The sequence below is a fragment of the Panicum hallii genome, chromosome 8 (genome assembly GCF_002211085.1).
Source record: "Panicum hallii strain FIL2 chromosome 8, PHallii_v3.1, whole genome shotgun sequence".
NCBI lineage: Eukaryota > Viridiplantae > Streptophyta > Magnoliopsida > Poales > Poaceae > Panicum > Panicum hallii.
The window spans coordinates 26,796,151-26,813,673 of NC_038049.1; the positions used below are offsets into that span (position 1 = coordinate 26,796,151).

Here is a 17,523-nt window from a genome sequence, read left to right on the forward strand (position 1 = left end):
TCCTTTTTAATTAATTTGTTAATGATCTTATGCAACTTAATTCTGGAGCCGACCCTCTGTGCTGTGTGCTTGAGTGGTTTGTGCATTCTTAAAAATATGTTTTTGTAGAAACATGGTTTAGGGGGCCAGCACGGTGCTTAGTGCTTGGTTGGCCACTCTCCATAAGGACCGGTTCATAGAGCGACAACCTGGGACAACCGCGCAACCACAAGACTGGAATGAGACGGTCTTGACTTACTAATTAGGTCGTGTTGGTCCGGGAGTAACTTACCTGCGTGGGCAAGAGGGGTGGTAAGCTTCAATGGTCCCTACTCCTCCGGCTTGGTCTGTGCTGTGTGTCTTGTACCCCCGGAGGTGGGCCACATCATCGCTGATCCAGAATCCTTAGCGGTTACACCTTACCAACGTGATCCTTTGTAACGGTCTCGTAGTGTGCTTGCTAGCCATCTCACCTAAGGAAGTGTGATGAACAACTAGCGTAGCTCACGACTTGTGGGTAAAGTTGTGCAACCTCTCGAGAGTGTAAAACTGATATATCAGCTGTGCTCACAGTCATGAGCGGCCCAGATCCTCTGTCTGATTAGTGGGGTTATCAACCTTTGATTAGGGAGATTCCCCGTATGGTTTTGGTTTGGATGGTTCTCAGTAGTTCTTAATTAATATTAATTAATTTATTATGCAATTGGGTTTATGGTAATTCATCCACTTGTAGTAAATAGCTTTAATAAAACTTTGCTAAGACTAAAAGCTAATGCAGTTGAGTCAGCCAGCCTAGAGCCTCATAGTTTGTGTTATACTTGTTGAGTACGAGTTTATACTCACACATGCCTCTCTACTCTTCTGTTCTCTTGGATATATTCGACTGCTGCTCAGTGCCCGGCAACGTGGAGGACTACGTCAGCGGCTTTGACAACTTTTAGGCGTTTGTCTCCCAGTCGACGTCCCTGTGGCGCCCAGCTCTTCATGTACTTTATTTTTTTTTACGCTTCCGCATCCCTTGAACTGATTCTTGATTCAGTTGTAATAAAGATATTCATTTTATAATTTATACATTTTTTTTATTATTCGTGACATGTGTTGTGATATCTTGATAATCTGTTGTATATATGCGTGACTTGATCCTGGCGCATATATGATTGCTCGATTTATGTTCTTATAAATCGGGTGTGACACACGCCCATCGAGGGATACTCTCGAGGTGGTGAGTTTGTAGGTAGGGTGTCACCAAGATTAGAAACTTAAAGGTGTAAGGAACACAAAATTTAGGAGCGTAATACCCTACGTCCTATGTGGTTTGTATTGCCTTAGGTGGTGATCAGGGATCTGCTATTTGGAGGGGATCCCTGTCCGCTATTATATAGTCTAGGGGATAAGATTATATGGAAATCCTAGTCGGGTACGTACCTAGAAGTCCTACCCGAGTACTTTTCGGGTAGTTTCCTATCGTCTTCGACTAGTTTCGCTACTCTATGAATAGTCCTACTACACTACGAGTAGTTACAACAGATGTTAGGCGTAGGCCATATCCCATCCCTTATCCTAGGAAATGTACACTATGTGCACAGTCCCGTGGATCCGGGTCTGACAAGTTCCTCGAATGAATCTCTCTGATCGCTCGATGTGTATGAATCCTTGCCAGGGCATTTCTTGACTCCTCATATCTAAAGCTTTTGTAGGGCTCAAGGTATGGGAATGATGAGGCGTACCTGTATCTCATATGTTTTTAGATTGCTTGCTGAATTCTCTATCCTATGGTGCAATTGGTTTTACTGGTACCCAACTGTTTGTTTGGAGTTTAGACTGATTTCATATTTTCTGCCTGAAAAATTGTCTTTTGCGTAACTCTTAACTGAAAAATGATAAAATGGCACAACCAAATTGCTTTTGCTGCAAGTCCAATTCTCATGAGTTTTGTTTAAATATCGTATGTCTAATCAAATTACTTCATGATTTTTTATTGCTGTATGATTCTCTTGTTGTATATACTTGCTTAGCACTTTTCCTGCTTAGTCGAGTAGAAGTGCTTGATTTTTGTTGTTTAAATTCATTTTGCATGTGCCAATGATTGTTTGTGCCATTCATTCGCATGCATGTCATCTCATGCACAAATCATGGCATCATGCTAATGCATTCATTCATGCATTTTAGTGACCGAAACGCCGAAGAACGAGCCCATTGAGCTCGCCGAGACCGTTGAGCCCAAACCCGGTGTTGAGTTTGTTATTGAGCTTGAAGAAAACCAAGGCAAATAGCTAAGCATGATCTCCTTTACCACCTAAATTGATTTAGTTTTAGTTATCTCATTTGGATATTTATGGTTTATATATTATGTTTATTTATCGCATTGTTGTACCTATTCTTATGCATTACCCTTCCTTGATTTGTTGTTCCATGTCCCTGTCACATGTCACTAGTATAGAATAGGCCTTGCATCCACCCCTTTATTCCCGGCCGGGTTGGGCTCGGGACTAATGAAAGCATTAGTCCTGGGTCCAATAGCTAGGTGCGCGGGGGGGGGGGGGACCTTTAGTCCCGGTTGGGGTTATCAACCGGGACTAAAGGGTTCTTCACGAGTCAGTTTAAAATGAAAGCATCCCATCTAGAGTCACATGTGCTGTGTAGGTGGGGTGGTAAGGAAACCATACGCGAGGCAGGAGGTCTTGAGTTCGATTCATGCGGAGGTTGGTTGTGCTTGCCAATTATTTTTTTGACGTTGCAGACCTTTCAGTCCCGGTTTCTACAACTCAGGAGGTTTCCCAACCGGGACTAATGAGCATTTCTGCACTAGTGTGTTAGTTGAATAACTAATTAATTTTACTAGTCGCTTATCCATCCTTAGATTTATTTTTATAACTTGGGAAAGAATGGATTAGAGTCACACTACACTCGCTTCGCTTTCCTTGATGGCACTTGCACGGCTTTGGTTTTGTTGGAAAAGTAGTTACGTGGTTTGGGAGGAATGGTAGGGCCTAGAGAACTGTAATGACCAAACCCAGGAAAACGGCTCATACCCACTCTGCACGCTGAGTGGACCACACCTACATCGCAACCTGCTTACGCCTTCATCCTCGCTTCACGTAAAAGGGTTAACCCAAGGTTGCAATGCTTCCTAGAGTTGGATATTTAAATTAGCTCATACCACTCTCAACTTCCCATTTGTGACTATTCTTGAGCTACCATGCCTCATGCATGGTACTCCAATTATGGTCCAACTGGACTAGGGATGGCAACAAGTAAAATCCACGCGGATACCTGCTTCATGTACCCATATCCACAAGCCAAAATTAATGCCCGCATCCACGCCACCCACAACATGCAGAACATGATGCCCATGCCCGCGGGCACGCCTGTGTACCCACAGATGGGCGCCGGGGGCACGCGGTGCGAGCACGGCGCCTGGGAAGAGGAAGGGGGCGGTGGCGGCACACGTGCAAGGAGGAGGGGAACGCGACACGCGCGTAGGGAGGAGTGGGCGGCGGTGTCGCGCGCAGGAGGAGGTGATGGCAGCGCGCACGCTCAGAGTATGGGGTGCAGCGCTGGTAGGGAGGAGGTGCGGGCAGTGGCGCCCGTAGGGAGGAGGACTGGAGGAGGGGGGCGCGGCACTAGCAGGGAGGAGGAGGGGTGATGGTGCCCGTAGAGGAGGAGCGGAGGGGGTGGCGCGCTGCTCACGCAGGGAGGAGGAAGCACTGGACGAGCGCTTGGGAGGGGGTGGGTGGCGGCGCCCAGGAGGTCAGGAAGGAGAAGGACTGGAAGGGGCAGTCGGGTACTCGGGTGGCGGCCAGGACCCAGGATTTGGGATCTGAGAGGAGAGGTGGGTGTGAGGGTGAAACCTTAACTTGAGTTTATATATCTGGGTCTTTTGGACCCACATGTCAGCTCCTAGAACGGGTTTGGTGGGTTTAAGGGTGCGGATAGCATTTTTTCAAGCCCGTGAGTGGATAACTATCGGGTTTAAAGTTTTACCTGCGCCCGTACCCGCGCCCGTCGGGTTTGTTATCCATGGGCACGCAGATAATTTGTACCCGTTGCCATCTTTAAACTTGACCATGGGCAATTGGCCCAACCAGGCCATGGGCTAGATGTTGCATCCACCCACCCTTAAGGACTCGATGTCCTCGTCAAGAGCTGAGCTAACTCACCACACGGGACAAATGTCCAGGACCCGTTCTCGTGGCCATGTTCGTACGTCCAATGCCCGCGCATGTGCCATACCATGTCCACATTGGGCCCATGCGTCATGCGCACTATGCCCGCGCAATTGACTCATAACGCGCCAGTGACACAACGAGAGTTGGCTCTAAATACCAAATATAAAGACCGAACCCAGGACAACGGTTCATGCCCACTCTGGACGCTGACCACACCTTCACCGCAACCTCCTTATGCTTTCATCCTCGCTTCATGTAAAAGGGTTAACCCAAGGTTGCAATGCTTCCTAGAGTTGGCTATTTAAGTTAGCTCATCACACTCTCAATTTCCCATTTGGGACTATTCTTGAGCTACGATGCCTCATGCATGGTACCCCAATTGTGGCTGAACCGGCCCATGGGCTAGATGTTACAAGAATGGAGTCTTGGTGGCATAGTCCGCTCGAATCATTTGTGGACTGTCCGTGGATGACATCGGTTTTGAGCATTTTATCGTGCTACCACATATCCAATCATGATAAGGATGAGCCTATTACCTCATTTGTCTTGGTTATTGAGGCACGATCCTAGATGCGTGGCTATGGGGCTGTGTAGAGAGACTTAGGGGTGTCTGTGGTGGACCTAGGTGACTCTCCGCGTAAGCTAGGCGTGTCTTTCTCAATGGTCGAGGCTTGTTGGAGACGGTTGATGCGAGTACCCCCTCATCCAACATGATCAGTTGGGTAAGCTGCATGGTCCTTGTGTCTTGTGGGTAAGGAAGTACACCCTTGCAAGGTTAATAATCAATTCGAATTGCCGCGCTCTCGGTTATGAGCAAGCTCATTTTCCGTCGGATTCTTCATAGAAAGTTTCATGTATGTTGGAAAGGTACATACAATTTGTTCTTCTCATAGTCAACTAAAATTTGTGTTGAGGGTTGAGCAAGATTAATTAATTTTGATTAGAGAGATAGTTGTTGGACTAGCAAGCTCATGCTTATGCACTAATTACTTAACCTTTAGCCTCATCTTTGTTGGAGCTCTAGTTGCATGATCCTTGTTTATTAATCACGTAAGTCTTGCGAGTACCTTACTACCTTTATACTAATGTTGCTTTTAACCTAAGTTGCATGTGAGCCGGAAGTTATGTTTGGCCACTTCGATCCCGCCGATCCCGGTGCGGGAGAGGAGTAGGTCTTTGTGGCCGCAATTGTGTTCTTGAGCCAAGGTGTCGTTACTTTATCACGCTTTTATTGATTTATCCGCTGCGTAGCTCTCGTATTTTGTGAGAGCATGATGAAAATATTAAACTCAATTTCATGACTCTTTCAATGTTTGTTCATGAGCCCAAGGCTTATAATATGGATCTTGAACCTTATTTTCAGATTTGAACTGTCCTTGTCATGAACTTCTAAACTTTGTTATTGGATCTCGTGTCTTGTAAAATTTGCTGTCTATTGTTCGTGTGGTAATATGCAATTTGTATGATGGCAATCATGTACCGGGACTACCAGATTTGATATCATTTTAGGTGGATGGCATATTGGTTGTCGAAGCCTCTAGTTGTGGGTTAGCATGTGGCACGCTCTCGAACGAACATGTACTAGCTCTCATCTTAAAAACGACGACAGACGGTTTGCTTAAAATGGTGTCAAATTAGGCAGTTCTTTGGCAGCCCCTGTTGTGCTGCACAACAAAGCTGCAGAGAAGGCTGTACACCAAGATCCAGGTTATATTAACAACTTGCGCCAAGTTTTGAATAGCTCAAGCACATTCAATTGCGAAGCTAGTGCTGTGTTGACATGCTCAACCGCGAGAACGGTGTGGCGTCACATCAACTAAGGTCATCGCCATCTTGTTTTATTCTTTTGTTTTTTACGGAAAGCCATCTTGTGTTTCTGATACAATGTGTCGCCAATCAGGATAAGTTGGTACATAGAAAACTAGAAGCGTAGGAATAGGTTTTGAGATTGTCAACGCTAATCAAGCGCGATGATCAGTTGACCTTCGTAACTCTTTTTTTTTTTAATATCTCATCTTGCATGTCCAGCTCTCAACATATTGAAATTAAGAGATCTACAATTTGAAATAATTCAGGGCACTAGATGAAAAATAAACTCGCATTCAACTAACGGAAGAGTTGGTGGGCAGTAGACTATAAATTAACAAACCACATGCCGAGCTGGCATCAAGAAGCATGAAAGCACGAGGCTGGCACGAACTGGTCTTCAGAAACCAGTTCAAAGTTTTCCGAGTCTGCCATCTCTTATATCTGTTCTTCATGTTCCCTCGTCTCCACTAGCTCATTATCTGTTCTTCATCCTCTTCTAACTCTTCTCAGAAAGGAGGCCTGTCTTCAATATATACTTTGTTGCTATCGGCGATTAAGGAATTAATATCAGGATAATGGAGGTATGTTCCTTAACGACCTTAATTATCTTTTCTTCAGCTTCTCTTCCTCGTAAGTTTGTTGATTACCTATGGCTTGCTAAAAGGCTGTCTACAAATTCGAAGTGATTGTGTACTATGCAAATTCATGTTTGACAATAGGAAAGGATAATACTATTTCGATTTTATTGTCTTATGCTCTGTTTTCAATGTTAATTGGCGGTAATCGAAATAATTTTCATAGTATCTGGATATTACCGACAGTGGAAGGAAAAACAGAAACGAAAGAACTCCCTTTGTCCTATGTACTGCTTGCCGCCTACTACCACGTAGTTGATCTAATGATCTCTATTGAAACCCCATACGTTGCCGGTGTCAGTATGTGCTCTACTGACCACCAGGATTAAAAAGAAGGCAATACAATTTCCAGGGCCCAAAAGCAACAATACATTCAATCTCTGATGTTCGACAACCTTGTTCAACGTTTAGATATTTGACTTTGCACTTGCTGGTAACATTTTTTTTAAAAGTTTTGCTGTATGCACTCTCTGCACTTGCTCCTTGCACAAACACTTTAAAGTTACTCCAATTTTTAAACGGATTTCCTTTTGCTGATCAGAATTAAAGTTATGGATTGATGTCCCTGACTATATATATTACTAAGGTGCCATTGGAACCTGCAAGTTCTTCACTATTTGGGCATGATAATACACGGTTCCAAAATGATTTAGTCCTAGTCTTTAACACTGTCCTAAAGAAAATCAAGATAATTCTACATTTTACAAATTTAGTGTAACCTAGTCAGTTAGGTTTCTTATGGTGAAAGATGTCCACCTAGCATTGAGTTTTCAACTAAGCTTGGATGCTGTACAACTAATTATTTTTAATAGTACGCAACTTGCTCCTTGATAATAAGGTGCTGGTGGTGACTTCTTTAAACATAGTTTAGCTGGTCCAGTTCCATGCGGAAACGGTAGCCCTAGCTACTTCCCGTCTTAAATTCATGAGCTATTTATTTCTAGCATGAACCTTATTATATGGTATAATTTGCAGTATATGGTCAAAGCATTATGCATGGTCTGTGGACCATGTTAATTTCGTTCAAATCAAATACATCCATGCCGTTCCATTTGTCCTGAACTCCAGTGTTTCACATGCATGTTCAAGTATTTATATCCGTAACTATGGCGGCTAAAGTTAGTAGGCTGTGAACGCGTAGTGATCACACTTTGTTCCTGTTTTTAAGTTTTTATCCTTTTCTTCATAAAATGCAATGACATATGAATCAAATTTTGTTGTGCACTCTGCTGTCCCAAATGATTCTAAAACTATTCAACAAATATACTCTACAGGGTACTGCTGGGAGCATTCCAAAATTTGGTGAGTGGAAGGCCAATGACGGCGGTTCCCCTTATACCATGTATTTTGAAAATGCAAGGAAGCGAAGGAGCAACAGTGGCATCGCACCTCCCCCTGGGGCATCTCCAGCTCGCATCATCTCTGCCCCAGCTGGCCCTAGAACTCCGCCACGAGCACCTGATGCCAAGCCAGTGAAACCTGAGGACCGCGCCAACCGCTCACGAAACCAAGCCAAAGTGAGTAATACTCAAGTCCCATTTAACATTGTTTTTACACCATTTCAGGAACAGCCAAGACAGTCTAAGTTCAACTATTCCTCACCTTTCTTTAGGACAAGCGTACAGAGACCTGTCTCATCCTGAGCCATAGATTGCTCAAAAACTCTCATCCTTGCCGGTTCATCATCCTGCCAAAAAATAAGAATCAGCTCGGATAAGACATTAGTGTTGGTTCATTATATGAGCCGAAAATGATAAGCCTCCGAGTGTTATAAATCAGCATATCGCCCTGAATAGTGGATACTTAGTTTCCATGCCAGTTTCTGCTCTGAATTTGCATGGATAGTATCTCACATTTGTATCTGAATTGCAATTCTTTTAGGAAATCCATAATTTGTTCATATAGATACATATGAATGTAGAATAACTTTACATGAAAATTGTAGCTTACAATAAGATCTACAACTTTGCAGTTAAAATCTTTTATTTGAAATAGATTAGGTGCCCAAATTGGCCAAATTTTTTGGCGAAGGTCAAGAAAAAAAACTGCACCATTGTTAGGTGGGACAGTAAGGAGGCTTTGCGCATGAAGGTTGCAATTTTGACACCCCCACGAACAGCAGGTTTGTGAGAAATTGTCTAATCATGTGGGAACATGTGACGTTAGCCTATAGTTGGGTATCCTGAATTTGTTGGTGTTACAAACCGGCCTGGATACCACAGAGTTGGCAGGGATACTTTGAAAGTATCCATACCATTTGCATAGTGCCAGCACGGATATACGGGTAACGAACTGAAAAGATAAGATGTTCTTTAGTACCTCCTTTGTTCTATAAATTATAGGTCGTTTTAGCTTTTGTAGATACATAACTTTTGCTATGCATCTAGATATATGCTATATCCATATGCATAATAAAAATTATATATCTAAAACACAAAATGACCTATAATTTGAAAGAGAGGGAGTGGTACTTTGTTCAAAAATTAAATTCATGATGCATTAAACGCCATTCTGCTAGTTGTCTTATGCTTCAGGTTGTAGCTGTCAGTATAAATTAAAAACATATTGCAAGCAGAGTAAGAAAATACGCCATTTTAAATCCGCTACAATGTGAACTGGAGCCTAATTTGTGTAATATGCATAGGCTGGACAAGGTGGCTCTGGCTCAGTGCCAACCTGGGGCGAGTGGAATGAGAGCAACAGCAGCGCAGGTGCTCAGCAGTATACACTTGTCTTTAACCAGCTAAGGGAGGAAAGGAGGAGTGCTCCTCCAACGCCTAGCATTGAGCATGTACAACGTCCTACTCCAACTCGAGCCACTCATCATGATCTTTATGATCATGCACCCAAGGTGGAATTGCATTTTGGGTTCTCATCAATTTTAGCAACCCTTTACAATATTGAATACTAATGAATTCATGCCCAAATCTATCTTTTCAAGCCTCGGGATACTACATTATTGAAAACCATTTTCCATTACAGGGCTTCAAATGCTGCGGGTTGTTTTGAATATCTAAGAGATTATGGCTGTTACACCAGAAGCTGATGTTTAAATGGCAAGAATACATCTCCGTTCTCCACATGCTTCAAGGTTTGAGCAGTGCTTTAACAATGAACAGATGTTGGGATGGCAGACATTGATTTTGAAACTTGCATCAACTTCATAGACATTTAAAGGTGGTGATAATGAATGTGTACACATGTACATGCCAAACACGTTTTTTGTGCAAAATTAAAATAGCTAGTTTGATCGATCTTTATATCCTTGTTAGAAAGTTCTATTTGATGTAAGATTTTTGTGATGATGAATGGATCATGTTTTATATATTTTCAAGCTATTCTTCATCTATATATCCAATATATTATTGCATTATTAAAAATTTTCCAAATAAATTCCATTCCCATACTGAAGAAGTGAAGTTCTATATAATCGTCTATACAAAACTTGAGTGTTTTGAAGCTAGTATCTGCTCACCCGAGCATTTTGAGCTGTCAAATCGCACGATTAGGCTTGCAGAAAAAATCGAGCGTTTCATAGCATACCCACACCCAATTTTCCATCCACATGATTAGAATCCAACAGGCAATGGTTCAGGTTTGGAAAGTAGGTTAATTATTCGTACTAATACACACAACTAGTACAAATCTAATCATAAGGCACTAATAAATGCAACTTATGAGCAGAAAGAGATTTGAAGGATGGCCTTGCAATCAGGATTGAAAATGCAGCATGGTCCTTGTGGTTTTCCAAGGAAGGAGTTGTCATGCTCATCTATATAATTCTTTCTCTTGGATTCCAGAGTTGATGCCCCAAGTCTATTAATGGCCCAAAGGTTCTCCTTCTCAAGAGGTTCGGCGTATTGTGGGCTAGCGGGCAAAGGCTTAAGCTTAATCAAGGGTGGTGATGGTCGTTCGGTAAGGCGATGAAGAGTTCCTACTAAATCGTCCTCTTCAAGGATTAGGTGTTCAGCTCCTTTCTCGAGAACAGATTCAGGTGGATTAAGAGCGAAAATGGCCTGTCAAAAAGTTTCTCGATAGAGAGATTGGGACAGAGAGAGAATTCTTCCTTAGTTTGATGTTAAGACTCCCTTATATTGGCACATCTAGGTATAGTTTTCACATGCGATGCTCGATTAAAAGATCGAAGTCCGAGACTTCGAAGACATGGAAGTCTAGGGTGGCCTCGACAATGTGTGTCGTACAGACACATTCTGTAGAATCCCATAGCCTTCGACAAGAGATCCAAAAGGGCTCTTGAGGATTTTGCTAGTCGGTGCCAAGGGCTCGTCACCTAAAATGGGCAACGCAAAGAATTTCGGACATGATGTTAGCACCAATAGTGGGATTGTAGAGAACATTCACCGTGGTTCTTCGTATTTGTCATTGAATAGTCGAGGATGGGGAGCTAATCCGAATTGCTTTAGGATAGCTCCACCTCCTTAACTGTTCGTTGCTCATGATAGCGGTCAATTCCTTAATGGTTTCCTTGAGGAATTCATCTTTGCAGGGATCAAAAGGAATGACAGAAACTGGTGGTCTCTTTTGGTAGAAGTTGTTCGAGGTGTTTCCGTAACCTTCAAAGAGATCTTTCTCAAAACTAAAGGGGAACTCCGAAGTTTGAATTTCTCGGTCCTTTGGTGTTTGTGATTTGGGTGAGGATTTAGAAGTCCAATCTTGATATGTGGATGCTAAAGATTTGGATTAAGCTGCTAAAGCTTTCTCATTATGTATCTCGGCTTCTACCTAGAGAGGTCCAGTCTCACAAATAAAGTGTTTTCTAAGATTTGATCTAAGATCCCTTTTCCTTCAGCTGGAGTCTTGTGCGTGAAAGATCCTCTAGCAGTGATGTCGAGGTACAAGGCAGACTCCTTACTAAGACCCAGATGGAAGTGTTGAATCAACACGTGATTAGGTATAGACAAGTTCGGGCCGGATTGAGTTCGCAGAGAAGACCTAGCCTAGGCTGCACCGATGGATGCCTCCTCACCCTGATGGAATCCTAAAACTTTCATTCGCAAAGTGATGACATGGGATATCGAAAAGAATGCAAGACAGAAACTGTCTTGAAGATCATTCCAATCACCGTTCATACTCTTCATGACTTGCATGTACAATTGCTCGAATTCACGTAGGTGATGGTAAGGATTTTCAATATCTCGTCCTAAGAAGGATTCTTCCCGAACCATGTTATAAAGCCAGGATGAGTTCGTAGCCATATTGGTGATGGGTTTTGAAGATGATGGTCTCACAGAACTCGCCCTTAGGAGCGGGGAGCTGTTGAATGGATAGCTGCTCCATGATAGTGGGGGTAAAGGTAGAAGAAAAGAAAATGGAAAAGATACTAGGACTGAAGATAATATAGCTACCGTTCCCGATAACAGGGTGTTGGCGCTAAAAAATCGATTCGATGATGATTCCTCACGCGCAACACACCGGCCTGGGAGATCTACTTAGCTCTAGGGCAGGTTCTAAATCTTGAGTTTTGTGGTGTGCCAGTCAGTTTGATCCTGCAAGTGACAAGATACATAAAAAGAGCCGATTGGCCGATGTAGTGATATTTGCCGATGTCGATAGGATTTTAAACAATCGGCTATATGTCTGATGTAGGTCCTGATAGATAAATAATGATATGAAACAATTGGTCAATATTGATATAAAATATCAAATCTATGCTCGATGTTTACAGCATACATCGGCTGGGAATCCGATGTAAAAATAACTTATCGCCCAGTTCCCCGATAAAAGCCATCGGCTAGCGGTCCAATGAGGATTAAGCGATTACTAAATATCTACCTTATCGTAAAAAGAACCACCAAACCGATAATAATTAATCTACCATCACCACCAATCGGATCGGACCTAACCGAGACAGCGTTGGCCGATGAATCTAGTTACGACAAGACACATGTGCAATAAAAGCTTAAATAAGACCAAGACAACAGACTGTCTGCTAATAAGAACTAATATGATGCTTTCATTAAAGAAATTAATCTGTTATTAGCAGCTAAGCAATATATTCAATAAAGATAAGCTGATACATCTAAGCAAGGTTAAGATAACTGTGATTCTATCAGATCTAGCAAGAGGTCGAACGATGCAGCCTTACAAGACTTGATAAGAATTGATAACTAGTAGGCGACTATACCAACTAAACCGGAGCAATCCAAGAGATCGAAATGATGCAGCCTTGAACAACGCCAGTATAATCAATACATTTGCTGGGGCCGGCGGAACATAGGGCTTACCCCTTAGCCGGAGATCAAAGCGATGCAGCTACGCATCAGGTGCCAAGTTCCACCGATGATGAAACCTCAAAAAAGAGGGTTGCAATGAGCTGAAAGTTGTATATTGATCGAGAGATAGATATTATAATGACCCTGGGTGTATATATTTATACCCATGGGTAGATATTAGTTCTTATTGGACACGACACAAACTTTCCTAAAGATAAAAGGAAAAATAACTAACTCTGCCTAATTAATAGATAAATTTAAACTGCCATTTCATGGTCTTCACGATTCCTTCTTTTACTCGATCTCTTTTGGATAAACTTCCATTGGCTGGTTGATTTCTTTCCTTGATCGAATTCTCTAAGAATCTTACCAAATTTTGGTATCAACACGGGAAAGAAAGCTTGTTGGTATATTTAATTATCACAGATAAATCCATAAGTGTATAGATACCCCTACAAATTTTACCCGAGAGTATTCCAACGTATCGTATCCACTGAGAAACGTGATTATATTATCTCAGGTTAAGGTTCATCCAAGGACACAACAAGAAGTTGTAGGTAAGGGGTAGATAGAATTTCATATATCTAAGATTCTTAAGATAGGGAGGAACTATCCTAATTGCTTACTTTAGGCACTAGCTTCTTCCTGGACATTACTAGGTTGCTCCAACAATTAGCTCTATGATGTACCTGGAGTGGAGGATTATGAAGGACAGATAAGGCTATCATCACCTTCCACCTACCTCTGCAAACCGTGAAGAATATAACAAACAAAGGCAACCCCTAATATATACGCCACATTTATACTATTGATTACTATTCTAGCCTCAGCCAAGAACATCCATCTTTATCAGAAGTCTTAGACTAGAGCATCCGCTAAACTGGTGATCGATGAACCCGCAAGCAACTAAAGAATAGAAATTACATAAATAAGAAACTTAAAGCACATAATGAAATTACAAACACTTACTTTGATTCATAAGCATTCATCGAGGTACAAGTTGGAGGAGAGTGCCGACAGACTCGGCACTTCTCTGAACTACCCCTCACTCTCTCCCTATTTTCTAAGTAGTACAAGAGTAGCACTAAACCTCTAGGATGGAGCTTTAATCTCTTGGATGTTGGTGTTGAGTGTGTTCAAATGTGAGACCCTCTTCTTGTATTTATAGGCTTATAGAGGTCAATTGTGGCTGGTAAATTAGCGGCAAGCACCCTCAACCGCCTTTATGATGTCACCAGTGAGCTCCACATGGAAGCTAAAGGTGAGGAGGCAGCACTATGGCTAGGCCCAACCAAAGTAACCACCTTCAGCCGCCACCGTTGGCAGGGTGGCTGACATGTAGGTCCTCAGGTCGGTTAGCTGTGTTTCGCGCTATCTTAAGGCAGATAACTCCTGTTTGTGGGCCCTTGAATCCGTGTGCTTGCTCCTGATTGGTCGGAAGTGTGCTTTGTTGGATCTTCCTTGTGTTTTCTATTTATTTCCTTCATAAATATATCTACATACACTTTTATACCAATACTTGTGGAAATTGTTAGATATAAACCCTATTACTAATGTTGGTACTTTATCTTTTATGTTTTCTATGCAGGTTTTGGCAGTCAAAATTGGTACTTAATGACCATCAACAAACAAGTGGTTGGGAGAAGTTAGATTTATGTATCGATAGGAAAGGATGTCTTGAAAGTGTATCTAGGCTAGCTTTGGTAAATTGTATGACAAGATGATTAAACGCCTAACATGTTTGTTAAAGAGCTGTTGAGTAGGAATTTATTTATAAATCAATTTATGATGTTGGGACATGTGACATGCAATCAAATAATGGATCATATTGATAAATGACAAGCAACATGCAATGCAAAATAGAGACAAGTGGTCATGCATATCAAAGATGGTTTCTACATCATGGAAAGTGATATTAAAATTGTGTGATTGCAAAGCAAGACAAACACATGAAGACATGGATATAAAATTGAATATTCATTGTTGATGTTAAAACAAGCCAAGCTCAAAGTAGGTAAGATAGGATGAAGGAATCAACCAAGTGACTATGCAACGAGGGACTAACCAAAGTTTGGTCAAGTGATGACTTGGATCATGGGATCTGTGAAGTAGCTAGTACTTGAGGGATTTTGAAGCATCAAGTCAAGCCTTGGAGAGCAAAGCAATATGAAGCATCAGGTGACCATTGAATCATATGGTTGAGTGACTTAGAGATCAAGACAAGCAACATTGATTATGTATTTTTCTATGTTACTAGCTCAAGTTGGAAGTGCTCAAGTTGATAAACAATGTTGGAAGTCCCATGGTTGAGAAAGATATGGTATGGCTCAAATAAAGACATACAAGCTCAAGTGGATGAATTTTTATTTCTATTAATATTGAGTATAGGTGTGCCGTACTATCAAACGGGATGCAACATTGGTTGATTGATTACACCCAAAAGTGCTCATAGGTTTACCCAAGTTAGAATCCTTGAGAGAAACCCCTGGTTACTAACTGAGAGCAACATTGGTCGACCAAGTTTTGATTTGGTCCACCAGGTCGAGCTCTCTATCTTAGAAGTGTTCTGCTCTAGGTCACACCGGGCTGACCAGTGTGTGGACCGGTCTGACTGGTCTGCATAAGGTTAAAGGCTAATAGCTAGTTTTCTTTTGAAAACTGGTCTGACCGATCTGTGCGTCGGTCTGACCGGTCTAAGTCTAATAATAGTAACGGCTAGTTTTGGGGAGTGGGGTATTTATACCCATTGGCCTTCTCCTTCGAGGGCTAATAGTTCTTTCTGCTTCCTGAGCTTCCCAAAGCCATTTCTCTAACCAGCAAGCTCTCCCCAAGCGCTCTATGTGAGTTGTGCTAACTTTAGTTGCAAATCATTGAGTTGGATTTAGAGAGTGATTGTGTGTGAGCACTAGAGAGCATTCCATAGCTTGAGCACTTGTGGTTGACGTCAAGGCAACTTGTAAAGCATTTGTTACTCTTGGAGGTGAAGCCTCCTAGATGGCTAGGCGATGCCGGCTAACTTCCAAGATCGTGGTAAGCAAAGGCAAGTTTGTGAGGGTTGGGATCTTACCCCTGCAAGGGAAAAGATCACATCTAGTAGAAACGAGGAGCGATTGAAATAGACCGAGCTCAAGGGACCGAGTTGAAAAATACTCAAACTCAACAAGTTCCTCAACGGAGACATAGGGTTCACAGCGGTGAATCCAAACTTCGGGAAACAAATCCTTCTGTCTATATTTGGTTGTGCTTACTTTGTTTATTCCGCATTGATCTACTTGGTTGTGGTTCATCCACCAAATCACTTCACCAAGTTTAGTTTGTGTTAGAGCTCGAGGATGGAAGTTTCTCTAATTTTTGTGTATTTTTTGTTTTAGACTGGACTGACTGATCTGCTCAATCATCTGACCTATTTGAGTGCTGGCAATTACAATTAGTGTTTAAATTTGCAAAAAATCCTATTCATCTCCGCCCCCCTCTAGGCGACATCAAGATCTTTTCATGTCTTCCTCATGCAGTGCTTCCATTTCTAGGTTGAAGATAGCTTCTATAAGAAGAATGGAACGAAACTATACTATCAGTTTCTTATCTGATGGCTAAAAATTATAGATTGAAAGGCTAACATTCTTTTCAATAGATAAATCGAGGAACCCTTAAATGATAGCCAACTTTGCTGTGACATTCAGGTACTTGGGATTAAAACACCCTAGATTCTAGTATGAGTTGTGTGTTTGATCTCTTGTATGTGTGTTAAAAACTTTAATGCAAAGGTAAAAGGATCTTTTTGTAATTCTGGAAAATTTAGGTCCTTTGGTGCAAAATGTGTGAGAATGGTATGTAAAATCAAAATATGTGAAGAGTTGTTTTGCAAGAAGCAAGTACTTACTTGTAAACCACAAATAAAAGTGAAACTACTCTAAGGATTCAATTGGAGTGTAGATTTTAAATAGGATTTCTCTGAAGTTTAAAAGTTTGCCAAGTTTTAAAGTAAATTCAAATCCTTAAGTCTGCTGAAACTGAACCTTAAAGCAAAGTTGTAGATCTGGTTAAGCTCTACACTTTTTCTTTTGGGCATATTTTCATTTGAGCTATGGTTTGAAAGTTGTTTTGGCATTACAGTGGAGTCCCTACATTTTTGGAAAATCGCAGATCAGTCCTCATCGTCTACCTCCAGCCCCTCCTCTCTCTGTTTCTCTCTGCGCCTGACTGCTGCCTTCGCCGGCCGTGTTCCCAAGCTCCAGCTGCCCCGCGCCGCTCTTCTCCACGCCACGTGCCTCTCCCACGCCGCGCCCGCCGCTCACCCGACCCGCGGTGGCCCTCTCCTCGCCTCTCCACGTCGCGCAGCCACCGCCCGAGCCGCCACGCATGTCGCCGAGCTTGCCAGCAGCTGCTTTGCGTGCGCCGTGCTTCCCCTAGTCTTAAAGCTTGCCCAAGAGTCCCTCTCAACTTCTTTTACCCATTCCACCGCGTCGTATTCCCTCTCCTTTCTTCCTCCGCTCGACTACCCTCGCCGGAGCTCCGCCGCTGCCTCGGCTCGCCGTTGTCAGCGGCCTCCGCTGCCTCCCACCCGCGATCCAGTGCTCCAGTAGCACCGTTGCAACCCACTGAAGCTCACAGACCCATCCAATTTCACTTTTCGGCACCCTAGCAGCCCCGACCACAGCGCTGGTGAGCTCGAGCTCCGCCGCCGCTCGGTCTTGCCGT

General features: G+C 42.6%; 1 protein-coding gene across 2 annotated transcripts; it reads left to right on the forward strand.

The window, feature by feature from the left end:
- Positions 1-6,364: 6,364 nt before the first annotated feature.
- On the forward strand, positions 6,365-9,930 carry LOC112903382. 2 transcript variants are annotated; one of them, XM_025972634.1, is made up of 4 exons: positions 6,365-6,538; positions 7,867-8,109; positions 9,237-9,443; positions 9,534-9,930. In XM_025972634.1, exons 1-4 carry the CDS (start codon positions 6,533-6,535, stop codon positions 9,636-9,638), a joined length of 561 nt encoding a protein of 186 aa, XP_025828419.1. In that variant the 5' UTR covers positions 6,365-6,532; the 3' UTR covers positions 9,639-9,930. The 2 variants fall into 2 exon arrangements, with proteins under 2 accessions (XP_025828419.1, XP_025828420.1); XM_025972635.1 differs by having other exon boundaries at positions 9,575-9,930.
- The last annotated feature ends 7,593 nt before the right edge of the window (positions 9,931-17,523 follow it).